Source organism: Trifolium pratense, linkage group LG7 (assembly GCF_020283565.1).
Source record: "Trifolium pratense cultivar HEN17-A07 linkage group LG7, ARS_RC_1.1, whole genome shotgun sequence".
Taxonomy (NCBI): Eukaryota; Viridiplantae; Streptophyta; class Magnoliopsida; order Fabales; family Fabaceae; genus Trifolium; species Trifolium pratense.
The window spans coordinates 40,671,352-40,698,622 of record NC_060065.1 but is presented as its reverse complement, the minus strand read 5'-3'; the positions used below and the strand labels follow the sequence as shown (position 1 = coordinate 40,698,622).

The 27,271-nt window shown below is 32.3% G+C and overlaps 3 protein-coding genes across 4 annotated transcripts; 2 read left to right on the top strand and 1 right to left on the bottom strand.

Annotated features, from left to right (window-relative positions):
* The first annotated feature begins 1,019 nt into the window (after positions 1-1,019).
* On the top strand, positions 1,020-6,445 carry LOC123898904 (probable sugar phosphate/phosphate translocator At3g14410). The gene is made up of 7 exons (XM_045949941.1): positions 1,020-1,288; positions 2,339-2,446; positions 2,527-2,561; positions 3,709-3,821; positions 4,291-4,552; positions 4,652-4,920; positions 5,952-6,445. Exons 1-7 carry the CDS (start codon positions 1,199-1,201, stop codon positions 6,077-6,079), a joined length of 1,005 nt encoding a protein of 334 aa, XP_045805897.1. The 5' UTR covers positions 1,020-1,198; the 3' UTR covers positions 6,080-6,445.
* A 1,405-nt stretch (positions 6,446-7,850) lies between these two features.
* Positions 7,851-16,963, top strand: LOC123894882 (ubiquitin carboxyl-terminal hydrolase 25). 2 transcript variants are annotated; one of them, XM_045944977.1, is made up of 10 exons: positions 7,896-8,267; positions 8,361-8,817; positions 8,927-9,002; positions 9,240-9,332; positions 10,845-10,931; positions 11,027-11,311; positions 11,399-11,811; positions 12,200-12,325; positions 16,036-16,166; positions 16,441-16,963. In XM_045944977.1, the coding sequence occupies exons 1-9, from the start codon at positions 8,090-8,092 to the stop codon at positions 16,154-16,156; spliced, it is 1,836 nt and encodes a 611-aa protein (XP_045800933.1). In that variant the 5' UTR covers positions 7,896-8,089; the 3' UTR covers positions 16,157-16,166; positions 16,441-16,963. The 2 variants fall into 2 exon arrangements, with proteins under 2 accessions (XP_045800932.1, XP_045800933.1); XM_045944976.1 differs by having other exon boundaries at positions 7,851-8,267; positions 11,027-11,811.
* A 3,768-nt stretch (positions 16,964-20,731) lies between these two features.
* Positions 20,732-21,835, bottom strand: LOC123898269 (nicotianamine synthase-like). The gene has a single exon (XM_045949184.1). It carries the CDS (start codon positions 21,746-21,748, stop codon positions 20,894-20,896), a length of 855 nt encoding a protein of 284 aa, XP_045805140.1. The 5' UTR covers positions 21,749-21,835; the 3' UTR covers positions 20,732-20,893.
* Between the last annotated feature and the right edge of the window lie 5,436 nt (positions 21,836-27,271).

Genomic DNA, 27,271 nt, shown 5'->3' with positions numbered 1-27,271 from the left:
AACACAAAATTATATCAAAAATAAAAATAACACAAAATTTCATCAAATACATTTAATTCAGACAAAAAAAAGAGTAAAAAATGGACATAATTCAAATTCCACAACAACAAAACAAGCTAGGATTATATCTCAAGGAGCTTCAAATAAAGAAGAACGTGGGAAATACATAGGTTTAATAAACTGTGACCAGCCCCGTTTCTAAGGTTTTGGTGGCCTATGGACGACCTTAAAATTTGGGCCTAACTATTAAATAGTATAAAAAAATTGAATTGCTAATAAACATTGAATTTATTAATTCTAACACTCGTTTACAAGGCTCTTCTACTCATTTGCAAACAAACTTATCTATCGATCCCTTTTGTGATTTTATTAATTCTAACACTCGTTTTCTTTTTTTTTTTTTTCCCTTTTTTTTCATTACCATATGCATATTTTCGCAGCGGCATTATGTGATAAAATAATGAAACACAACGAATAGAATAATAGCACCTGAGTTGTGCTTGCCGACGCGACGCAGCTCAACCAATCAACCTCAAATTATTTGAGCTTAAAACAATTTATTATTGTAAATATAATTGTAACATATATTTAAATTTAAAATCTTCACAAGATATTTAGACATATTATTTTAAATTTTAACAAGAAGTTTGATAATTATTTATTTTATATTATTGACATGTATAATATATATACCACTAAAAAAATTTTGGGGGCCCTAATAGTTGGGGGCCTAGGGCTGTCGCCCTCCTCTCAGATACGGCACTGACTATGACATTAGCGTTCGAATTCTGGACAATATCCCAAACTTGTTTTGCTAACATAGCCATACCTAATTATTATTTTTTTAAATAAAAACAAATAAAATAAGGAAGAAGCATTATTATTTTTTTGACGAAGGAAGAAGCATTTATTAAAAAATATCATTTAACATATTTAGTTTCAACCAAATAATATAATTAATTTAATGAAAACCAAAATTATACGTATATTAAAAGTATAATAATAATAATAATAATAATAATCCACCCTTACCAAAAAAAAGTATAATAATAATCCACCGCGCAACAGGATCTGTGTACTTTACTTCCATCTTCATCTTCCTGAGGATTCAAATTGAAATTGATGATAATGATGATACAGATTTGAAAATAACAGAAAATCACTCAACAACGAATAACAACTTACTTCTTCTGCAACAATGGCGGATCCAAAGAACGAAGGTTTTCTCACCTACGCTTATCTTCTTCTCTACATTGCTCTTTCCAGCGGTCAAATCTTCTTCAACAAGGTTACTTATTATCACCTGTTTCATTCTTATTCATTTTGCATGATTTTCTTGTTTTCTGTTAAAACGGCTGAAATTTTACTGCTAGAAAGGTTCTGTGTTGATTTATAAGCTAGGATTTGATATTTGATTGACTTTTTTGTTTTTGTTTTTGTTTTTGTGAGGTTAGGTTGAATTTTCTTAAGGTTTGTGTTGTTGATTTGGATTTGATATGGTGATGAATGGATTAAGGATTTGGAAGTTTTTAGGTGTAGTTGACTAATTAAGGATTTGTAAGATTTTAGCTGTAGTTTAGCTTTAGTGGAAATGTTTTCAGAATTAGGGTTGAGTGTAAGAGAATTGAAGTGATTAAGCAATTTTTTGTACAATATTTGTGTCTGTGTGTGTGTGTGAAATGTGGATGGTAGAATGCTAGTGGTAATAGCATTAGCATAGTTATAGTACCATGCGTCGCTGCTTGTTTGGATTTACGTTTTTGATATTTTATATAGTTTTGACTGGATTTTGAGTGATATTTGAATGTATTGATGTGTTCTATTTTGGTTTAGAATTATGCTTGATTTGAGAAATGAATGAAGGGGACAATGTGAACACGTGTCTTTTGAGCGATACTTGGAAGGATTATCGTGTTCTGTTTGGTTCTAGGTTTATGTTTGATTTGAGAAATGAATGAAGGGTGACAATGTGAGCACATGTCTTTTGAGCGATACTTGGAAGGATTATCGTGTTCTGTTTGGTTCTAGGTTTATGTTTGATTTGAGAAATGAATGAAGGGCGACAATGTTAACACGTGTCTTTTGAGCGATACTTGGAAGGATTATTGTGTTCTGTTTGGTTCTAGGTTTATGTTTGATTTGAGAAATGAATGAAGGGCGACAATGTTAACACGTGTCTTTTGAGCGATACTTGGAAGGATTATTGTGTTATGTTTGGTTTTAGGTTTATGTTTGATTTGAGAAATGAATGAGGATAAAATGCGGAAAGTCGCACATGTGTTGTTAATTGTTATGTAACTGATGGATTTTGTTTTTCTTTCAATTTTGTTGTCTGCAGTGGGTTTTGTCGTCTAAGGAAATTAACTTTCCTTATCCTTTGGCGTTGACTCTACTTCATATGATCTTCTCCTCTGTTGTGTGTTTTATATTAACCAAAGTTCTAAAGGTATGTTTTACTGTTTGGTTTAATGTGTTATTTGATCAGTTACTATTATGCAATGCTGATTAATTATCTGTTTGTTATAGGTTTTGAAGGTTGAGCAGGGAATGACTCCTGAAATGTGAGTAAATAAAGACAATTTCTGTAAATTATAGCTGATTTATAGTTTTTCATATATGAATATTTTTGGTTTTGTCTTACTTTCTCTGGCTGTTGGTCACTGAAATGATAAAAGTGGGATATTAAGATAATACATTTGCCGATTAAGAAAGGTTATTAACTGGTTGATACTATATGCAAGTTTCTGTGTATGGCTGTATGTATTCAGCTTTGACCCATTATCCACTTTAGATATGGAATTGACGAAAAAAATCGAAGTCAATGAAGAAATATCCTTTTAATTTAAGAGGTGTATAATCTGACGATCCGAAATTGTTTGGTTGTTAAAACAGCACGAGTTTTGATTCAAATGACATGGTTCTATATGATTTGGCAAGCTTGTGATTTGCACCATGTAAGAATTACTGATGGGTTTGAATAAGTTCGCTGAGTTACCTTTATGTTATGGCTATTTTCCTTATTCACTTATAAGTGGATAAGGAGAATTAGTTATGACTTGTGATTTTGTTTTGTGAGAATTGCTGTCAATTTGTTTTGTCTGTTCCTACTTTAATATTACTTCCTCTGCCCCTAATGTTTGGTCCATTTAGGTATGTGCACACATTTTAAGAAGTAATAATAAATTTAGATAGGTTTATACATTTAATACTTAAAGACCAAATTGTTTGTATGCTTTTGGTTTTTGTTAAGGTACAAAAACAAAAATATCATTAATTGCGTCTTGGTTTCTAAAAGACCAAAGTTTTGGGACAAAAGTAAAATGTTTAAAAGGACCAAAGATTAGGGGCGGAAGGAATATTAGATTGGATAATACTATTCATCATTTATATGATATTTCAATTTCAAGTGATTTATCATTGTATCTTTGAATTTCACAATTCAATATGATTATGATTCACGATTTAAAAATAGCTCGGCGATACATTACTTTAATCATGGTTGTGGTGTTAAACAATATAAGGATCAAATCTTGGTTTTGATTGTGCATACATTTTGCGCCTGATTGTCTCTATGTGCAAATGCTTCTCTTCTTGTGATGTTAACCTAGGTCTATTACATCAAGGCTATGTACCTTAATAGTTGATTTCATTAAATACTTGTGATGTCTCCAAATTCCAGTTGTAATTATTTCATACTTATTATTACAGATATGCTACTTCAGTAGTGCCAATTGGAGCCATGTTTGCAATGACTCTTTGGCTTGGAAATACTGCCTACCTGTATATTTCCGTTGCATTTGCACAAATGCTGAAGGCAATTAGTAAGTTACTATAATCTATGATCCTGCATATTATCAATAGAGGCATGCTATTTATTTATTTATTACGAAGCACTTAAGAGACGAAATGCAAGAATCAACACTTGGCAATGTTTTAAAAAAATGATTTCACGTTAATCTCGTTTTTAGTGGAAATCATGGGGGTAGTGGGTGTAAACCTGTGGAGATTTATTCGTACAATTCTTTTCTTTAGCATTCGTAAGAATAACCTTTTTCTTTATCAATAATAGTTAGGCATCTTTAGCCTTTATGATATCTATTATCTATCAATGGTAACCTTAATGGCTGAATATGTGTTGTTTGTGACATTTAAAACAATCAGATTTGTTGGTTTATCAACTTGCCCTAGCTGTGTACAGTTTATGATGATTGTATATTTGTAGGCCATACTTTTCTTCCAATACTACAACTAATTGCCTATTCTCTCTTGTTCTTTAAATGAAAATCACAGTGCCTGTAGCTGTTTTTGTGCTTGGAGTAGCTGTAGGACTTGAGGTGATGAGCTGCAAAATGCTTTTCATCATGTCAATGATTAGTTTTGGTGTTCTAGTAGCTTCTTATGGTGAGATAAATATAAACTGGATTGGAGTAGTTTACCAAATGGGAGGTGTTGTTGGTGAAGCTCTAAGACTTATCTTCATGGAAATTTTTGTGAAGAGGAAGGGTCTTAAGTTGAATCCTATATCTGTGATGTATTATGTTAGTCCCTGCAGGCAAGTGTTCTTTTTATAATTTTACTTATTGTTGCTTAAGTTTTGAACGATTTGTGTGTAAATTGATGGCTATTTAAATAACTTCAAAATTTTCCGCAGTGCACTTTGTTTATTCCTTCCATGGATATTTCTAGAGAGATCAAAGATGGAGGACCATGGACCATGGAACTTCCCACCTGTTTTGCTTATCCTCAATTGCCTTTGCACTTTTGCTCTAAACTTATCAGTTTTCCTTGTGATTACACACACAAGTGCTTTAACCATTCGTGTTGCTGGAGTTGTTAAGGATTGGGTGGTTGTCTTACTGTCTGCTGCTCTGTTTGCTGACACAAAGTTAACAACCATCAATTTGTTTGGTTATGGAATTGGTAAGTATCTTATAATCTTTGACCACCTAAATTCCTTTCTCATTTGATAATCCTTTGAGGATTTTCATAACATTTCTCTCAAATGCTATAGTAAACTAAAATATATTCCACAATCCACGAAAATTGGGTAGTCCAGTATTAGGTGTTCCCTGGAAGTCTGTGTGCATATTAACAAATATAAACCTAGCAAACAAATAAGTTCCTGTTCATTTTCAACATTGTCGTGAGCAAATCTTACACCAATCAACAGTCAGATTTCTTCTCTTTTTAATCCCTTTATGTTTAGGGTGTGGGTGGAGAGTGACGTGGCATATTCTATTTTGTTTATTGACATTTAATGGTCAGAGTGGTAATGGTAAGTAACTCGGTTTCCTATAAATAATGCTACAGATTTAAGTCTTGTGGATGTAATGCAGAGGCATAAGCACCGGGAGAGATTTTTCCCTCTACTCTAGGCGGGTTTACCCAGCTCAAGTCAGACTAGTTGGGTTCAGAAGTGTTTTCTAGATGCCGAATCTCAAATATTTTTTATTTTTATTGTGACTGGTTATTATACTCGGTACTCACTGATGTACTAGTGTGGAGTGGGGAGACAAGTTTGTAGGTGGAGTGGGGAGACAAGACGACGAGTGTTACTTTAGTCTTAAACTACCATAGTTGGTGGTCTAGTCCCCTTTTATGTTTGGGCCTTGTATGATTGTTTGTATTTCTTACTGTGGCTATTTGTAAACTCTTGTAGTCGTTCTCGGCACATCTTGTGCTGAGGAAGCTTTTTGTTAATATATCTCATTTTGGCTTGTTCAAAAAAAAAAGTTTGTAGGTGGTATGGTTGAGTTTTTATAAAATATTCCTTAGAGAAGTATGAATATTGTACTCAAATTAAAAGTTAAATGGTACAAATGTACAAATTATATTAGTTGTAACTTGTAAGACTTGGATATGAAGCAACTCTGAATCTTATTAAATATGAACCAAGAAATGTGAGCAGCTTCTGTATCAATGACTGATTATTATTGTAAATATTCATTCAGCCATTGCAGGTGTAGCAGCATATAATAACTTCAAGTTAAAAAAGGAAACTTCTCGAGACCCCTCAGCTGCTTCTGAGCTTGTTGAATCTACCCAAATGCAGGAGTCTCAGCCTTTAGTAAATAGATAGTAGCAGTCTGAATTACTCAATGTATGTATACATATATTTGACTGTATCCTCTTCCCACATTTTTGCTTCTTATAGAGTATTTCTTTATCTCTTCCAGTTGTTCATGCCTTGTGGGAACATATAGTAGATAGCAACACAGTTGTTAGATAGTGTATCAAATATTCATGTAGTGGATATAGATTTAAACAAGAGTTATGGAGTTTCTTCTATCTTATAAACAATTTCAGTCGGGAATGTAACATTCTGAATCAAGTGTAATATGTGTATATGTATACACAAACTTTATCCTTTCAAATTGAGGTGCTAAGCCATGGCATTTGAATTTTGAGGACTCTGAAGTTATCCCTAGTGATTTTTTTGATGCAATTACCAGTTGTAATCTTAGTGATTCACTATTTCAACTTGATGGTCAAGATTACGAGTCCAGGCATGCACCATTCACTACGATTGGACCTTGAGCTGGTAGTCCAAGGGTTTATACCACCTTCAGGGACAAAGATAAAATCTTTGTAACATTATTTTGTGTTTTTAAATGTATGTTGATAGTGATTCGTTCAGTGTTGGGAATCTTTGCTCCCGACTAATTTTTGTTGATCTAGATGCTTTCAATGTTTCTTACTAGTCCATTATTGTGTTGTAAGGGGATCAAAAGTTATAACCGAATGTTTCATCCTATTCTTACTACATGTATTTGAATCATACTTGTGTTTTGGAATCACTGTTTGATCACTTGTTGCCTATATAATTTACTTTATATAACTGTGATAAAATGCTAGTGTTGCCATATATCGAAGTATATTATGGAATGTATAGTAATTGTACAGCGTTTCAAATAGTTTTTATCTTTGTTGGCTGAATTAACATCTGATTTTGAAATTCTTTGCAGATACTAAATGTCGAGGTTTTATTTATCTTTTTAGTAGCAAGGTTATTGATTTACAATGCGCCTACTTGGAACAAAAATTATGGTTGCGTAGTCCAAAACATAGCATAAACATACATGATAACAATCAACAAGAACATAATATATTGTCATAAAAAGAACATATTATAAAATTCTAACAGTATAACGAAGAATTCACCTTATATTATTATTTTTTGACAAGAACTTTAGATGTTTTTTATACTACCTAAATAACTCAAGACCTGGTCAATATTATTGGCTTAGTGTAATGACTCTTTGATTGATGGTGTACTTGGTATTTAAAATAGAATTGAGGCTTAGCCGAGTTCTTTATTCTTTGCAATTGAATTGAATATACTAAGCATAGGAAGATCGACTCTTGTTTGTTTGATTTGGTCTTATCTTGTGTCTCAATCAACCTTTCTAATTGATTCACAAGTTAATTCATATGAATAAAACATTTGTTTCTAATATTCTACTAATATTCAATTAAACTATAAAATATCTTAAAGTATTTATCGAGATAAAAAAATCCTAATTATGAAAGAACTCTGCAAATTTAGAAAGATGAATTGTCCTGATCAAATTATGAATTTATATTTTGCGGATAGGATGGGGCATACAACCCCTCGATTAATTCCGTTGTAATCTTCATTTTTTTTTTCGGCTTAGGCCCTCACGATTATAAAAAAAATCCTAATTAATTACAATGAAATAATTAAATTGAATATAAAAAAATAAAATCTAAAAAATCACCAACAAAATCACAATTTTTTGTTATAAACATATTTTTATTTTCACACTTTATTTTAAATTGAATATGAATATTAATTTATTTTTACAAGAATATTCCTTTTTATTACACTAGTATTTTTGTAAGAACTAAGAAGATACTAGAAGAAAAAAAATATTACAAATAAAAAAATAACAGAAAAACAAAGAGAGGGAAAGAAAGAAGAACCTGAAAGAACCTCAAATCGCTATCGAATTCGCGCGATGCGATTGCGGTGGCGTTGGCGGCGTTCAGTATTGTTGAGGTCCCAACCATCAACGGCAACGCCGTCCAATGCTTTGGTGGCTTCTCCTTGTTGTCGCCGTCGGCGTTGATGGCTACTTTGCAGATGACCTGGCAACCTAATCTCCTCACTCCCAAACGCAAAACTTCTCCTCCTTTAGGTCTTCGCAATCTCGGTAACTCTTGTTACCTCAATAGCGTTCTTCAGTGCCTCACTTTCACTCCTCCTCTCGCCAATTTCTGTCTCCGTTCTCAACATTCATCTCTCTGTAATAACGACAATTCTCATCTCTCTTCTTCCCTTTAATTTGACCTAATTTTCATCGATTTTATCTAATTTTTCTGTTTTCATTTTTTTTCAGGTGATTCTTCTGGTTCATCTTGTCCCTTTTGTATACTCGAGAAACAAATTTTTCGATTACTCCGTTTAGATCTCACTTCCGAAGCTCCTTCGAAAATCCAAAGCTGTTTACGGATCTTTGCTGAGCATTTCCGATGTGGTCGTCAAGAGGACGCACATGAGTTTCTTAGATACGTTATTGATGCTTGTCATAATTCGTGTCTTCGTTTGAAGAAGATTAGAAAGAAAAGTGGTGGTGGTGGTGGTGGTGACGGTGGTGCTTCTATTGTTAAGGAGATTTTTGGTGGTGCTTTGCAGAGTCAGGTTAAGTGTCTTTGCTGCGGATACGAATCGAATAAGGTTGATGAGATTATGGATATTAGTCTCGATGTTTTTCATAGTAATTCGCTTAAGGATTCTATGCAGAAGTTTTTCCAGCCTGAGGTTTTAGATGGAAATAATAAGTATAAATGTGATGGGTGAGTGTGTTTTTCTCTTTTTCGAATTTTGATTATTGTGTGTTAAATTGTTTGATGTTTGAATTAGGGCTTTATTGATTGAATTTATTGATTTTTGGGTGTTGTTCAGTTGTAAGAAGTTGGTGACGGCTAAGAAGCAGATGTCTATACTTCAAGCACCTAATATACTTGTGATACAGCTTAAGGTTGGTTGTTGTTTATATTCTATTATTCCTGAAAATAGCTGTTTGTTCATATTCTGCTATGCTATATTGCGCCATAACAAGACTATAATGTCTATTTTGATCACACTTATATTAAACAGCTTATCGTGCAGCAATTATGATTTGTTATAAATTTGCTACATTAAGCCATTTGACACCACTGGTTGTTGTGTGTGTGTGTTTTTGTAATGATGGTGTGTTGATGAATTTGGCTTGTAGAGATTCGAGGGCATATTGGGTGGCAAGATAGATAAGACTGTTGGATTTGAAGAGGTTATGGTGCTTTCTAGCTTCATGTGCAAAACAAGCCAGGTATGTTTGATGTTTGTTTTGAACTAGTTATTCCTATAGAGTGTGTTGGTTTTTGCATCATTGAGGCAGACATGGACTTGATAATTGGTGTGTATGTAAGGCATGCTAGCTAGATATGTTTGATCAGTTCTTCCTTTAATCTTGTCAATATGTAGTCTCCAAATTTTGATATTCCTCCTACTTATGCTCCCAAAATCAGAAAGGGGGATGTCTTTGTTGATCTTTCCAATAATTTGCTATGTTTATTTTGGATCTGGTTCCTTAAAGTTAGTGATTTACTTTATAATGTAAGTAAGTAATATCAACCGTTAATGAATAAATCAAATGTAGATATTGCAGGTACTTCATAACAAATCATGGGGTTGTTACAATCACAACTCATGATTTTCTCACTTTACCACTTAGATGATTCAAATCTGTTTATATTAGCTAAGTTTGTTTGGTTAATCATACATGATTGATTTTACGCTTGTTGGTCCTATTTGCTGTTGTTATTTTTTTTAATTGTTGTTATTGTTATAATAAATAAATTAATAAATAAGAGAAATACGAGAGTAGGATTAGATATTCTTCATAAGAAGCTTGTCAAATGAGATGATTGGACATGCGAGCCATATAGGAAAACCTTCTGAGTAAATTGTGGTTTTGAAATTTATTTTTGCACGAGACTGGCCAAAATGATACTTTTTTACCTGGAGAATATGACATTGAAAGGTTTCCTGTACATCTTCTTTAAGTGCTATTGCATGTTGGTGTATAGTACTACTATAATTTGTATGTCAGTCATATGTAATTTGCTATTAATACAGGGTTTACTTTGGCAACCTGATGCAGATAAAAAAAAAGTATGATCCCCATATGGGATTTCAATATTAAATGGAAATCCTGTAATTATGAATTGTGTAAGACTTAAATTAAAACTAATTGGTGGGATGTGAAAGGTGCTACAATATTATATAATCAATGGATCACTCTGTTGGAGAATGAAAAAGAGCAGTATGGTAGTAGAAACTAGAAACTGTATTTTTATCAAATAAGTTAAATAGTTTCACCCTTTGATATCTAGAATTATCAAATAAGTTAGATAGTTTCACCCTTTGATATCTAGAGCACAACTCTTTCAGAGGGTGCAAGCTGGAACGAGAATAGCAGAATGCAAAATTAATCCCCCCATTGCACTCTCTCCCTATGTTTCCCCTTCCGAGGGATAGTTCCCCTCACTTGCTAAACTAGCTATGGACACTCAATCTCACCTTGTTACATGGCACAATTCCCTTTCTTCCCTTTTATTGTATACTTGCCAATCCTAACCCACAGTTGGACTGCAATTCTCCATCAATTGGGCCCTTAGCTTCCTCGGCCCTAACATTTAAGACCTTAAATTTCTTGGTTAACAATGAAATTGTGTATGTTTCTTGTTATCCTGGTACTACATGGTTAATGTTGTCTGTCCTTTTTCCCCTTGTATTAATATTATGTTTCAATTTCTTTCTAACAATATTTTTTGTTTAGGATCCACAACCAGAATATAAGCTCTTTGGAACTATTGTGCATTCAGGATACTCCCCTGAATCTGGTCACTATTATGCTTATATAAAGGTAGGTTTGTGAATTTATAGTCCATCTGTATGCAAACTATATAGTTAATACGTTGATTTATGGTTTAGGGTTGTAATTTTCTATCCCGTTCACAGGATGCAATGGGTCGTTGGTATTGCTGTGACGATTCTTGTGTAACACTTGCAAGCCTGCAAGAAGTTTTGTCAGAAAAGGTTTATATTCTGTTTTTCTCTCGAACTAATCAAAAGCCAGCGTCAGTCAATGGTTCTCTTGCATCTAATGGTGTGAAGCCCCATCATTCTAATGGGAGTCAGGCATCTGAATCCCCTAAGGTTGATGTACAATTCAAAGCCGTCCATGCAAAATCAAATTCTGAGCAATCTTCTCGTAAAGATATGCCAAGTGTATCTAAAATTGGTGAAGTTCCTCCCGGCTTGCGAGTAAAGTTTGACATTAATGGTAGTTCAAATTCCAAAAGAAGTCCGGCTCCTGTAAATGTCAATGGGAAAGTTGACATGTTCAGTAATCAGCCCTTGCTAACAAATGGGCATGCAACAAATTCAGTTTCTTTGGAAAATGGAAAGAAAGATCATTCTTCATCATTACCCACCAGAAATGGCTTTGACAAAAATAAGATTGGTGTTGCTAACAACACGAAATGGAATGATTCGACAGTTACAAATGGACACACTAATATTCAGACGGTTGATACCCATTCTGTAAAACTAGATCCTCCGGAAGATATTGATAGAAGCAAGATAATAACAGTTAGAGGGCCTGGCAACTTTAAGCAAGAAAGTAATGGTGTCGTCAACAAAACTAAGATACTGGGGAATAAGAGAAAAGTACAGGAGGCTCCATGCATTTTGCTTGCAAATGATAGTCAGTCTCGTGCTAGAGTTGAAGAAATGAGAGACATGTATGATCATATATACTTAACTCAATCTTTTATTTATTTATTTATTTATTTTCTTACTAATTTTATTTGATTATTGGACTTAAATGAAAATTGATTCTTCAATGATGCCTAGCTATGCTTTGTGATATATGTTGAAATGCATCCTCACATACTTTTGACGGTGTTTCACGTTGGGTTGAACTGTCGAAATTAGCTAATGTTCGACAGTTTTTTATTTTTTATTATTATTATTATTATTATTATTTTATGAAGACTTATTTATGTTCAACACCTTTACACTCTAATCAATTCATTATATGTATGATTTTTTTATACCATTTTCTTTGTGAATTATTCATTATCAATATATTCCTCATACTGATATTGTATTTTCAAAACCATCTCTCAGTCTTGGGAAAGAAGTAAAGTCAGTTTTGAGCTCATGTGGCTGGACGGATAAGGTTGATGAGTATATGCGTGTTAGAAAGAGGTTGCATGAAAAAGAACCAGGGAATTTAACAAGTGATGTTAAAAGGTAAGTTTGATCATCCTCTATTTCTCTTTATGCATTGGACATTGATATTTCACATAAACATGGTTGTAGCACAAATCTGTGAAAGTCAAAAACCATTTTTGCTATTACTTTTTAAGTTTACACGAGATTGAATTTAAATTAGAGTTTAATCACAATGCAGCAGTGTAAATTATATTTCAGCGTCTTGCCATAATATAAATAAGTTTGAAGTAGTAATATTATGATGTAGTAGGATGGTGAAATGTGTTTAGATATGTTTGTGTAAAACTTCGTTACATTTTTGGTGTATATTTATTTAATTCTTTAAACTATAAGTGGATTGCTGTAGGGTCTATTTGGTTCAACAGAGGGGGGAGGAAAGGGATTTTTAGATGCTTGTGTATATGGTTCAATTAAGGGGAGGGGGATAATTTTAATGGAGGAAAAAGGTAAAATTACATTTTTTAGCCTTATAATATTTAAGGTCACGTTAAATATAATGATATATACCTCCAAATTTAAACAAATATTTTCTCCCCTCCAAATCTCCCCACTTTTGGAGTGGATCTAAAATTAGCTCAGTAGGGATTTTGCCCGGTCCCTTCCCCTCCAAAAAATTAAACCAAGTAACCAAACCATTAAAATTTAAAGTAATCCCTCCCTTCCCCTTCCATTGACTACCTTCCAACCAAGCAGAGCATCTCCCATGCCTAGTTTTCTCATGGTTTTTATAATTAAGTTAAGGAACAACTTGTTCTCCTAGTTTATGCCATGCCATGGCATTGCCATCCTTCACAAATTGCCCATAGTGGTTGGCAAAAAATCTGCCATAGCTGCTGCTAAGACTGATATCACAAGTATATAAGAGAAGAGGCAAAAAGGGAAGTAGAGGACGAAGGCCCAATGACAATGTGGGCTTAGTGAAAACAATTGAGGTTGTTGCTGAACATGAGAAGTGTGGTGGTTGTACCAGAATGGACAAGTGGTGAAATTGGACTGGTAGGAGAGGATGTTGGCATCACAGGAGAAAACAAATGATTATATGAGGGAAAACTAACAGAGCGGGTAGGCAAGTATTCATTGGTGCAATTGTTGTAATGTTGGGTATCTCTCTCTGTCTCAGGGTTGACTTAGGGGCTTTCCCTATTCATTTTCTTTTATTTCATTTTTGTTTGCCAATTTTCCAAGGAGTTAGCCTCCAGCCATTGTATTGATTGTCGTTCTTGACAACACAATACATCAGTATTTCTCTTCTGGTTCTTATTCTTGTACTAGTTCCCCCGTGACTTTTTTTTTTCCTGCCCCTACAGCGGCTATTTGGTAACATGGTTTTTTGGTGAGTATCACAATCGGAGGGAGAAGAAGTGGACACCGTTGTATAATAATCGGAGGGAGAAGAAGTGGACACCGTTGTATAATAATATGTTCATAAAGAGTTGCATCGTTGGAGTGAAAAGTTGCTAAAGTTCTTAAAACTAACGAGACATAGTAGTAGGGTCCATAAAAAATTCAGAACACCTCCTGGTATTCATTACTGGAGATAATCTTAGGGTTCTAACTTATAAAATGAAACTTACATCTATGATACTCTTACTATGATAAAACATTGTGGTCAAGTAGTGGCTTTGGTGTTGGTATTGCGCAATGATGCTGTGGATTTCCAGCATAACACCATTACAAGTCAATGGTGTTTTGGTTTTCTCAGGTAGCATCTCTGTTCCTCCGAGTTTCTGTTTCTTTGTTATTGTTCCTTCCTTCTCTTCCCCTGTTTCTTTGCTTTTCGCTATTCCTTATGTCTCTGTTTTCTCTTTTATTCTCTCCATTCTTCTGTTTTCATGACCATTAATGTAATCCTTGGTTTTCTGAATCCTTTTTGTTTTTTAAAACACTTATAGTATGATTATTAATAAAAAGAAGCTTAAATGATTACAAAACTGTAAATAAATTTCATAATTACAAAGCTCTTTCCTAAAATTACCTGCCTTACATTTCTGGATGGTCGATGGAGCCTCTCTGCAAATCTACTGAGTACTGACTACTGTTTATCACAGCACAACCTGTATTTTCTTTCTTTCTTTGATTTTTTTTCTTTTCCAGTATCTGAAGTTGAGCTTCTTCTAGGCTCGTTTGATCTGTGCTCATTTTTGTTCTATCTTTTCCCTGCTATCTTTGGTTGTTTTCTTTCTCTTTATATATATATATATATATATATATATATATATATATATATATATATATATATATATATATATATATATATATATATATATATAGTCAGGTGTCAAACTTTAATTTGACACCAAAGCATATCCCTTGATTTGATCTCATCCAAAGGCTCTCATTGATTCACTTAATGCTGCGCGTGACCCTTGCTTTATCCTAGTCTCTGTTCTTCCTGTGCTATTCATCGTTTTCGTTCATCCCCTTCTTCTCCTAATGCGTGCACATGATATTTCGTTCATCTAATATTCTGCTCATAGAATTTAAAATCCCACTATTGAATTACTTATGGAGTTGAATTGGAAAATTATTAAACTATATGTTTAACCTAATATCCTTTTGCAAGTACAGATTAATATTTTCTCCGGAATCCATCTACCCTACCCTTAGAATTCCCAAAACAACTTATTTCCTTGCTTCGAAATATAATTTGTTTGAGTTTCAATAAAACAATAACTAACAATATAAAAAAAAAGCTCATGAAGGAATGGAAATCTACAATCAGATTTTCAATCATACAATTGTTTTCTCAGGAATCTCAATAACATGGAAATAAAAGAACGAGAAATTCATAATAGTGGAAATATACAATTGTTTTCAAACCTACCATTCATCAATGCCAGAGAAATAACAAAAATTTGTCAAGAAACCATGACATCAAGTACATATGAGATACCTTGTAAACAAAAAGTGCACGAGATATTATTGTAAAAAAAAAAATAGATGAGGTCTCACATGCAATATCAAGTGAGTTAATTAGAGCCTTTCGATTAGATGGAATCAAGGGATATAATTTGGTGTCAAAATAAAGTTTGACACTTGGTGTCAACGGATCCTGACTCTCTCTCTCTCTCTCTCTCTCTCTATATATATATATATATATATATATATATATATATATATATATATATATATATATATATAGGGGAGGGGTCAAATTACACCGGTGTAACATTTGAGTAATGTTACGCCGCTCAATAACGTTTCAACGAATACAAATTTTACAAAATCCACCGTTGGATTGAAAGTTTATATCATATAGATCATTCATGTTCAATTTTACAAAAATCTAAAATCGTTTGATATGTTATTGAGACCGATCAAGATTAACGCTTTATGTGTTTTTATTGAATACCGTTAAGCTTGATCAATCTCAATAACATATCAAATGATTTTAGATTTTTATAGAATTCAACATGAATGATCTATATGATATAAACTTTAAATCCAACGTGGATTTTGTAAAATTTGTATTCGTTGAAGCGTTATTGAACGGTGTAACATTACTCAAATGTTACACCGGTGTAATTTGATCCCTCCCCATATATATTTGGCGGCTTGGTTTCTTAGCAAGTCTCTTTATCTAAAAAAAAAGATGTTAAATTCTCACTCAACTTTTAGTTATATAAGTTTTCTTTACCTTTTATTAGTATGTGAACTATGTTAAATCATATTTTACAGCCTCTCTTGGTTATAATTCTTGACTTGGATATGCATTTCATGCCATGCAGGAAGTTAATAGCAGATGCCCGGAATGCTTTTAAATCAAAGGTTCCCGAGTCATTGAAAAAGGATCTGATTGAACGTCTCAAATCATTTAGCCAAGAAAAAGTACAATTTGATGGACCTTGATCAAAACATGGTATGTGATGATCTCTAATTTTATTCTACTGATTTACTCCTTCCGGTCTCATATATAAGCAAATATTCCTTTTTTCAGGTTATTCATTGAATAACTGATGTATTTGATCCATAATATGAACCAAATACATCAGTTATTCAATGAATCTAAAAAAGGAAATCTTTGCTTATATTTGAGACCAGAGGGAGTACCATTTTATAAAGCCTATAGATCCGATAGTGATTCATGCATTAAAAAGCTATTGATAGTTTGTGTTTTCCCAAAAATATTGCAGCATGTTGATCTGTCTTGCTAGTGAGACCTGGTGTGTATACTGTATTACTAATTATCGTAGGAATGGTGGTGCCTATACTGGGTTGCTCAGTTTGGGTTTGTCACATACTGACTCTTTGAGCTAGTGCTGGCGTTAGTCGCAGGAGAACGTGGAGACTGTATCATTCAAGTCTTCCACAATGGCCATGTAATGATTTCCTAGGTGTTCCGTTCCATGCATATTCGATATAGAAGTTTAGGTTTCATGTCTTGCTGCCATATGTTCTCTTTCTCCGCGGAGGCTACAAAGTTTTCATTGAATCTTTGAGGAGTATACGGAATTATATTCATTTTGTACAATCTGTTTTAGTCATGTATTGGAGCAAAAGCATATTTTTCTATAATGTTGCTCAACAAATTTTGCATCTAAGATGAGGCTGTATATGGCTTGTTGAATTTATGTATCTACTTTTTGGCATAAACGGAAAGAATCATAAGCCATTGATGGTGGACGATGTTAAAATTTTGAAGGATTTATTGCTCAATTTGGTATACACAAACATATAATAGAAGACGCATATATGCTCTGATTTGATGCGTCTAAAATGACTTTTTATCTTATATAAAGATATGTGAACGTAGCTGATTTTTTTATATTTTTTTGGTTAAAATTTTAAAAACGGTTTCATATGTCAATTATTTGTTCATTTTTACAAATTAGTTATGATTATTTGGTAACATTTACAAGATATATATTATAAAAGGTTTATACGTAGTTTGCATAATAGAAAACACCTTACCCTTTAATTTTTTGAAGAAATCAGAAAGATTAGTCCTGCTTTTCAATTTTGAAGGATTAGTTTGCATAATAGAAAACACCTTACCCTTTAATTTTATAGTTAATTTGAAAATTTAATTGTGCTCCTTAAATTGCTTTTTGTCACAAAAATTTGTTTTTAATGAAATGAATGGACTCGTGAGTTTCTTTTTTAAATAATTGAAGAGTATCTTAATTGTGCAAAAAAAAGAAGAGTGGCTTATAATTAATATTATTAAATTTTGGATAGTTAAAAATGAGATATTCTTGGTTAAAAATTGAAGTTTAATTCAAGAGAATATTTCAACAATTAATTTTTAGTTAAAAATGAAAGTTTAGTTGATACATTTTTATTAATAAAATGCTATAAGTTTGTTTTTGTAAAAAAAAGAGAATATTTCTATGATTAACCTTTTTATCTAGTGCTCGTTAGGCACTTGTTAATATTTGTCTTGTTTAATAAAGATTCAAAATGAGGCAAATGTAAGAGTAATTTCTGTCCTCTATTATTTTGTAAAACTAAAATGAGGAAAAAACCCATTTCTATTATTATAATATTTGGAAGTAGGATACAAAATGTTCAATCATCTTATCAAGCAAGACAAATGAGGCAAATTACATAGTACATAAACAAAATACACTTCAATAGAAACTACATGGTAAAAATTCAACTTCCTTAGGGTTCAATCAAGCTTTAGGCTTTTGAAGAAGAACAACCGAGTTGGTCACATCATCCGTTGGATGAAAAATAGTAAGCACCTCAAAATCCATCACATCATTCTCATCAACAATTGGATACAAAAAAGCTCTACTCCCTTTTGCACTTCTTACAAGATAAATTGGGGGCTAAATTGGGATAGTATCTAAAGTTCAATTTGTTCTTTCCACACTGCGTGTAGAATGAGAAAGTGAATTTTTTTCTTCATGATATTGATAAAAAGATTCCATCACCGGTAGCGATGATTAATTTTAGTCAGAAAACCTATAGGGCACATGAGGTGGGTGTTTCTTTTTCAACTGAATTTTCTTCATACGCATGAGTCAGTAATCAAACCCCTGATCACATGTTTAATTTAAGTGGACCAAAGACACTTATCACTTGGATCAATTTATCGTTAATGAGAAAGTGAATTAACTATTAAGCATATCCTATTTATGCAATATGTTCACACTAATAATATATAATATACGAAAGATAATACTGTCCTTTGATAAGGTCCCACTGCGGGCATGGAACATGGGAAACAGATTTCCTGCTGTTTGGTTTCCCACAGTTTTCACGCTGTTTTAAATTACAGCCGTCCGATCTTAAGATTGATTTAAGTGATTTTATAACTGCGTTGATCTGGATCGTTCGATCAACAATCAACGGCCAGAATCAAAACTGCGTGAAAAATTACTGCAGCAAATCTGCATCCTGGAACATGCTCATGCAATATCCAATAAAACATCATACACGGTTGATATTTGTCATTTGATATATGATATATAGTATATATGATGTTTGTGCTTTCTGCCCTCCTTTAATTTTACATTATGGTTCGTTTTTTAGAACTTGCAAACTCCATTATGTGGATATACTTCTATTTATGAAGTTTTTGATATCAAATTTAGTTTCAAGTCTTCTTTTTAGATTACTAATCTCTTTAACATCATCTTCTATCATTATAAAGTCATAAACTCCATTATGTGTTTGTTTGTTTTGCCTCAAGTTTAATGAGTTATTCCTTTTGTTCATGTTTGTGTTATAGTTTTCCACCTATTGGGGGGGGGGGGGGGGTATAAAAGTTTGTTCATACACTTGGCAAAAATAAAATTTGTGAGTAATTCAAATATTAAGGAGCCGATTGGACCTTTTTGGATCATTTACTCACACTCTTAATTGGTAAACATGTTCAATTTCAATGAATCAATGAATTAGTTTCAAGATTGGATCAAACAAGATATGATTATGCCCAATCTCTTGGAGCATAATCCTCTCTCTCCATCACAAACCCCAAATTTCTTACGTGGATTTGTGATTGAGGGAGGTTTTAAGAGCTTTGATCCTTTAATCACAATCAATAATCCATTATTTCTAAAGTGACCATTAATTGGTCAATCATTCCTAGATCCATGACTAATTTTCATTCTCATGATAAAATCAATCATTAAATTCATCACACAATTGGTCAAATCATATGAAGCATTAAGCAATAAGAACAATCAAATGAAACTACTTCAAAATTCATTTAGAGAGAATCAAAGTTTACATGGTTCAATGAAGGTGGAATAGAATCCACTAAAGATCCAATCAAAAGAGTTTAGCAATCCATGAAGAAATTAGGAATTACAATTAAAGATGGAGATGGAATCTTGGTGGATTGAACTTTGGACTTGTTTCTTCACTTGGATCCCAGATTCAGATCCCTTGCTATGAGCTCCGAGTCTTCAAACTACTTACAATTTCGTAACCTTTGCACTAGAAAATGAGTTCTCTATTTATAGCTTTCACCTGTCAGATCTGCTGCGCCACACGCAGCAAGAACACACTCAAGCTGCGCCACGCGCAGGTGACAGCGTCCAATGACATGAAGTCATCAGTATACTAAGTTTATAAAATGGACGGTTTCAACTTTCAACGATATACATCTTAGTTTTGCCTTTTGGAAATATATATTGTACCATAAACAAACCCAAGCGAAAGAGGAAGACAAAGTTAGCTAGTTCTATAGCCTGTGCAACAAGTTATCTTGTTAGATAGTATTGTATAAGTGCTTGAGGCACGTTAGTTAGCATGTTACACATTACTTTTATAAATAGATATTGTATCCTCTTGATTTTTTAATGAAAGAATGGTTTTTAATTCAATTTGTTCCATTCATAATATGGTATCAGATTATCGTCCTTCAAGATAGAAAGTTTGTTACAATCCATATCCGTTTTTCGTTGCTTCCTAACTTCCTTCATCTTCTTCATCGAGTTCCTGCATAACCGCTATTGATTTTTTGCATATTGAGCTTCTTCAAGCTTCTATTTCTTTGCAACCAATCTTCATTTTGCCTCATTTTCCCATTCTCACCATGCCTCCTCATCAAGTTCCTCCACATGCTCAAGTTCCACCGAACAATTCCAACTCTATCTTCTACGTGCATCCAAGTGAAGGACCAAATTCCGTTACAATTACTCCTCAACTCAATGGTTCTCGAATTATCTTGCATTGAGTCATTTAATGCGACATGCTCTAGGTGCGAAGACCCAACTTGCTTTCGTTGATATACAAACTCAAACCATTTGGTCTTTTACTAGTCAAATTGGGCATGATAGACATTTACCATCCTCCAACTTCGGGCCGGGAGGATATTTGCACCATAAAAACAAACTCAAGTGAAAGAGGATGATAAAGTTAGTTAGTTCTATAGCTTGTTCAACAAGTTATCTTGTTAGCTAATATTGTAAGTACTTGAGCACATTAATGAAATTAAGAATTGTTTTTTCATTCAATTTGTTCCATTCATAATAATACGAAAAACACATTTATTATCATATTATGAAGTACAATACATAACTTTCAATAGCAAGCAAGACAAATGAGGCAAACTACATATAGTACATAACAAAACACACTTAAATAGAAACTACATAGTAAACATTCAACTTCCTTAGTAATTGGGGCCAATCAAGCTTTAGGCTTTTGAAGAAGAACAACCGAGTTGATCACATCATCCGTTGGATGAAAAATAGTAAGCACCTCAAAATCCATCACATCATTCTCATCAACAATTGGATACAAAAAAGCTCTACTCCCTTTTGCACTTCTTACAAGCAAAATACCACCTTGTTTCATATATTTTCTTATATGACCCAAAACCTTCATTTTTTCACCTCTACTCATACCAACAAGTGCAGCCAAGAAAATGCAATCATATTGCCCTAATTTCTCTTTCACTTCCATAATATTTTGTGTCACAAACTTCATCCTCTTTTCAAGTGCTTTATCCGAGGCCACAATCTTGCTAGCAACTTCATTAGCCTTCTCATCAATATCAAAATTATCAAATTGAGTTGATTCCATGTGATGAGTTGCCAATATAATTGAACTTAGTGGCATTGGACCAGATCCAATAAAGGCTACTTTATTTGGATTCACAACACCATTTTCTTTGAGGATTTTGTTCTCATAGTTTGCTAGTTTAACATAGTTTCCATAGTAAGGAAAAAGTGTTAAATTTTTCATTGGGTTTGGTGTGAGGTTAATGAAAGTTGAGAATTCAAGCTCTAAGAATCCTTCAGCTTTGCCACAAAGTTTGATGAGGCTCTCACGCATTGTCTTAACCTCTTGAGGTAGGGTTTCAATGTCAATGGATGAAGGGGGAATACAAAGTTTGACTAAGTGAGTGAAAAGGGTGTTGACTTGTTTTGATGGCCTAAGAGATTCTAGCTTAGAAATTGTTGCATGAATTTGCATGATTTGAGATATGAGAAGCTCATGTGGAATTTGAGTTTCAAAGTTGAAGGTTTGGAATGAAGCCATTGGATTGAATTGAAGGTAATTTGAGTAGAAGTTTGGGAGATTGAAAATGAAATACAAGATGGTTATTTGCCTTGTGGAAAAAATGAGGAAATGTTTCAAGTATTTATAGGTGTTGCATGGGCTTGGATTGAACCATGTAATTATTGTTTGGACATGATTTGGTCAATTGAAAAGGGGTGTTTCATGCCTTCAAGATTAAAAAAATGTAATCTTATTGGGTGACCTCCTCCTACACATGATAAATTAATGATAGATGGATATTATTCTTATTATTATTGTTTAGAAAAATATGAACCTTAATTTCTTAATCAATATAGTTAGATTTTAAAGATTCTAAAAGTAAATGTTATTGCTCAAGAAAAGCATAATCTCCCGGATTCATGAAATGTTATTGCTCACTTTTTTGATCAATTGGAAATAATTGAGCAATTCACTTTAAAATATAAATGGCTAATTGTAACAGTGTGGGCCCCTTCTTCCGGCACTACACTTCACGATCTTCTCTACTCATCTCTCTAGTAGAGTTTTTGCTTGTAGAAATCGAATCACGTACATTAGGGTTCATGTACATGTTCAATCCATTCCCACTACCAATTGGGCTAGGGTTGTTCCAAAAAGACGCTTTTTTGTAACAGCCCGGGCTCCTTCTCCCGGCAGTACACCTTACGATCTTCTCTACTCCCCTCTCTAGTAGATTTTTTACCTTATGTGGGAATCGAACCATGTACCATGAGTTTCAAGTACATGTTCAATTCATTCCCACTATCTACTTTTTTGTAACAGTTCGGGTCCCTTCTCCCGGCACTACACCTCACGATCTTCTCTATACTCTCCTCTCTGGCTACTAGAATTTTTGCCTTTTGTGGGAATCGAACCACGTACCCTAGGGTTCAAGTATTTTTACAATTTTATAATATTACTCGATTTCACTTTGTTCTTTTTAATTTCTTTTTAATTAGAGTATCCAAATAATATTGAGAAAATATTTTTGGTCATTCACTAAGTATTGAATTTGAATGATACAAGTTATACACCACTACAAGTTATACACCACAAAGGTACATATTACAAATATTGTTAAAAAAAAAGTGATAGAAACTCAATAAACATTTGTCAAGTTTTTGGTGATGACTTTCAAGCACACTTGGAAGTAGCCATATAATAAAATATATGGAAATTGGAAATGAACGGGTACGGCATCTCAAGTTCAATTTGGTTCTTTTCCCACCTTATATACGTAGAGTGAGGAGGTGGAACTAAGCATATTCAATTTATGCATTATGTTCACACTATTTGTCACTAATACAAGATTAGTATAATATATTTTTATATGAGATCCCGCTACGGCATGTAACATGCTATAAAATCCAACAATTAATTAAGAACTTTCCAATGATTTTTTTTAAATTAGAGAAAGGATTAATAAAAAATTATAGAAGGTTGATATTTGCCATAGTTATAAGGTTGTTTGTGCTTCCCACGCGACCTTAAAAATAGGTCAAAGGAACTTGTGGGGTCCCTTATATTTATATACTATCTTCATTCTAAATTTTCACATATGACATGTTGATCATGTATATTAAAATATTGTTATTTGGTAAATTTTTTATTAAACACAAATTATTGATGAATTATTTAATTTAGTTTTGCTTCTGAATGGATTGTGGACTATTATTAGAGGTGGGAATAGGCTAGGCCGAGCTAGGCTTTGCCAAGCCTGAGCCTGGCCTGTCAAAAAATCGAAGGTCTGAGCCTGGCCTGTGGCCTATCATAGGCTTAAATTCTAGGCCTGAGCCTGGCCTTTTGAAAGTCTGATGTGGCCTGTTAGCCTGTTTAAAAGCCTATTTCATATGAACATATTTAAATAAATAATTATATTTATTTTGAAATATACTTATGAACTAATAAAATAATGTTCCATTTGATATTTTAGAGAATTTGACTATATATGTCATCATATTTCAATTCTAGTTTATAATAATACATTTATATATGTTAAAAACTAATGTAGATTAATAAACTTAAATTACTTAAAAAGTTAATAGATTTATAATTTAATCAAAATATAAATTTTAATATATAAATAATAATCGTAATAAAAATATTATTCATGTTAACTTAAATAGGCCGGCCTAGTAGGCCTCAAAGGCTTTTTTAATGGCCTGCGGCCTGGCCTTTTTAGCTAAATAGGCTTATAAAAAAGCATTGGCCTGCTCTATTTAAAGAAATAGGCTGGCCTGGCCTGAGCCTATGTAGGCTAGGCCTTAAGGCCATGTAGGCCGGCCTGGCCTGTTCCCACCTCTAACTATTATGTTAAGTTTAATGAGAGGTTTTTCTTCCCTCAATTGTTGTCTCATTAACTATAGACGATCATTAACATATATGATACAAACCTAAAACTAGATGGCATGATAGTGGTTCACCTCTCATTTTCTATTTAGGTACACAATATTTTATCCTTTTCCTCAATTATATCATATAAAGGTACACAAATTTGTTGTTATAGATATGCTATAAATGTGTGTATATATAGTTATATTGTTAAAATTACATCAAAATGTTGTTATTATAATTTTTAAATGTATCAAAATTATACAAATTTTTAGATAAATTTTTTCTTAATGAACTTGATCATAAAATGTCTCGTTAGTCAGTTTCTTTCATAATTACTAACTAAAGCTGATATATCATATAGCTTGAGTGAGGAACAAATTGTTGTGGACCAATGGACAACAAGGGCCACCAGGTTTTGTCTTGTTGGGTCCAATTTTGACGCAACCTAACCCTTTAGAGAAAGATAGCTTCATTTTAGGGCCTCACGTTTCTTTTAGGCATCTAAAACATGCGAAAAAATTCGATTTTTATTTATCGAAGTTATTTTAGTATAAATTTTACACAAACTTCAGGTTCAAGAAATCAAATTTTTTCGTGTGTTTTAGGGACCTAAAAGAAACGTGGGGACCTAAAGAGAAGTTATCTAGTGAGAGAATCAAGTGAAAATTTCAAATTTTGTCCATGTGGATATTTTGGTGGGCTAGGATATTAGCTTCGGTGAAAGGCCAAATAGGTCTCGTAACGAAAATGTTGCGTTATCTAAGATTGTCAGAATTTAGTTTTTTTACATCAATTCGTTTTGGTTAGGTGGAATCGAAACGTAGATTCAACTTATAAACTCGCAGAATTTACCTCATATTAAAATAAACATATATAATATATATTTTAACTTATTCAAGTTTGAACATAATTTGAAATTAATAATTTTAATAATTAAAGAAAATACGACAAAATTAATATATTATTAATTTTAAATATTAGATAATTCACACTTAATTGATTTTATCTCATTCTCATTAGGTAAATATGACTATAGTCATACATTTAAATAACAAATAACAAAACTATACTATATATGTCCATCAATATCAATATATCTTATAAAGAAATAATATCTTTTTTTTTTCTTCACATATATTAAATATGACTCTTTAACTCATGCATGTCCCGCAAGATTGAATATTATATACGATTGAAATACAAAGTGATTGTATATTTTAACCCCTTATTGTTTTATTTTATTTTGATGAAACTCCTATTATATTTTTTTACAATATTTATGTCTCTGTTATTTATCAAATTACTTATTATATTTAATGTCCATAAATCTTAGTTCGACTGGAATAAATGTTGAAATTGCTAGGTCGGACACCATTTCATCTATCTACAAAAATTTATTATATTTAAATAAATGCATAAAATTTTGCAATATTATGTTATTTTATCAAAATAAAATTACTTTCTATTGTTTCTCACTTGTTTTTGTATTGTTTTATTTTTTTTCGCACACGTGCATAAAAACAAAAGATATTGTTGAAAACATACGAGTACTAAAAATTATTATATGTAAAACTCTTATGTACTCCTTTTGTTCCTCCGTTCCCTTTTATAATAAGAAATTCTCTTATTAGAATTATTAATTAATTGATGTACTTAGTCTATAATAGAGACTAGATAATCAATTATTCAACCATGAACGTTTGCTCATTAAAAACAGACAAAATATACTATTATAAAATATAATCACAAGTGTAAATAATTGTTACTCTTATAATTATTAACATATACTATTATAAAAATTAAATGTCTCTCTAGATATTATATTGTATTTATTACTAATAGGATAAAATTGACTAAAAATAAAAATTAAGTTTTTGAATCGTTAGGTGAAAACATGCGAGTTTAAGTAATTTTATAGTGATTTAAATCGTGTAAATTGGTTTTGACTTCCGATTTTACTCAAAATGATTTTAGCTCTGATTTAACAAGAAAATCATACAGGTCTCAGGTTCGATTCTCTCTGATGCCAATTTGGGTGGACTAATTTAGCTTCTTAAAAAAAAAATAAAAAAGTCATACATAAAAACGTAGCATCCATATAATTTACGATTTAAAACGAGATTTTAACAACCTTGGTCCATTATCACCCGTAAGATCAAAGATTAAAAAGGCAAAAACTAATTTGACAAAAGGACAAGTCACCAATAGCTTAAACTCTTAAGAAAACTCTAATGAAGACCTTCAAGAAGCAAAAATGACGTACATGGCTAAGAAGTTAGGCCTAAATGCAGAGAGCAAGGATAAAGTAGTTCAGATGATGATAAAACTTTAGCGAAATTTAAGGAAAATAAGTAGTACCAAAAGCCAATTGAATAAATTTTGTGATCCAGCTGACTTTTAGCATGTATTCGGCTTTTGTGTTTTGTTAACAATATTGTTTCTCTTTCGTGGAGTAGGATTTATTTTATTTTATTTCTATATATGTTTTGGCTTTGGCTTTTATTTTATCTTCGGTTTATGCAAAAAAAAAAGGACAAAAAAAACTTCTGTCTATTTTTATGATGACACTGCAGAATAAAATTCTAATTATATATATATAAAAAAAGAAATCTTAAACTCAAGCCGAACTAAGGCCCCGTTTGACCCTACTTATTTTCTACTTTTTTACTTCTCCTTAAAAGAAATAGAGAAGTAGAAAATTATATTTGGCCACATTTCTTCTTAAAAGAATTAGAGAAATAAAGTAAAGAAGTAGAAAATAAGAAGAAGTTGGGGTCAAACACAATTTTTTACTTGTTTACTATTTTTAAGGAGAAGAAAAAAAGTTGAAAAAAAGTAGGGTCAAACGGAGCCTAAAACCAGTTTGACTCAACTTCATTTATTTTTAAGTGTTAAATATGTTTTTGGTGTCTACTTTTCATTCAACTCGTGCATACCACTTTAAATTTGAAATTTTTTTCTGCAGTCATGTTTAGTACATTGTATGAATATTTGTTACAAAAGTTTAAATTTTTTAACAAAAGATGAATTCAGTATGATTTTTTTCGTTTTTTGCACATAAAAATTCATAAATAATTCATCTTATCTTAAAAAATTCTAAATATTTTTATCGGAGATATTATTATAATATTATAAACATGATTATAAAAAATCATTCAAAAATGTGAAAGTATACACGAGTTGAATGTA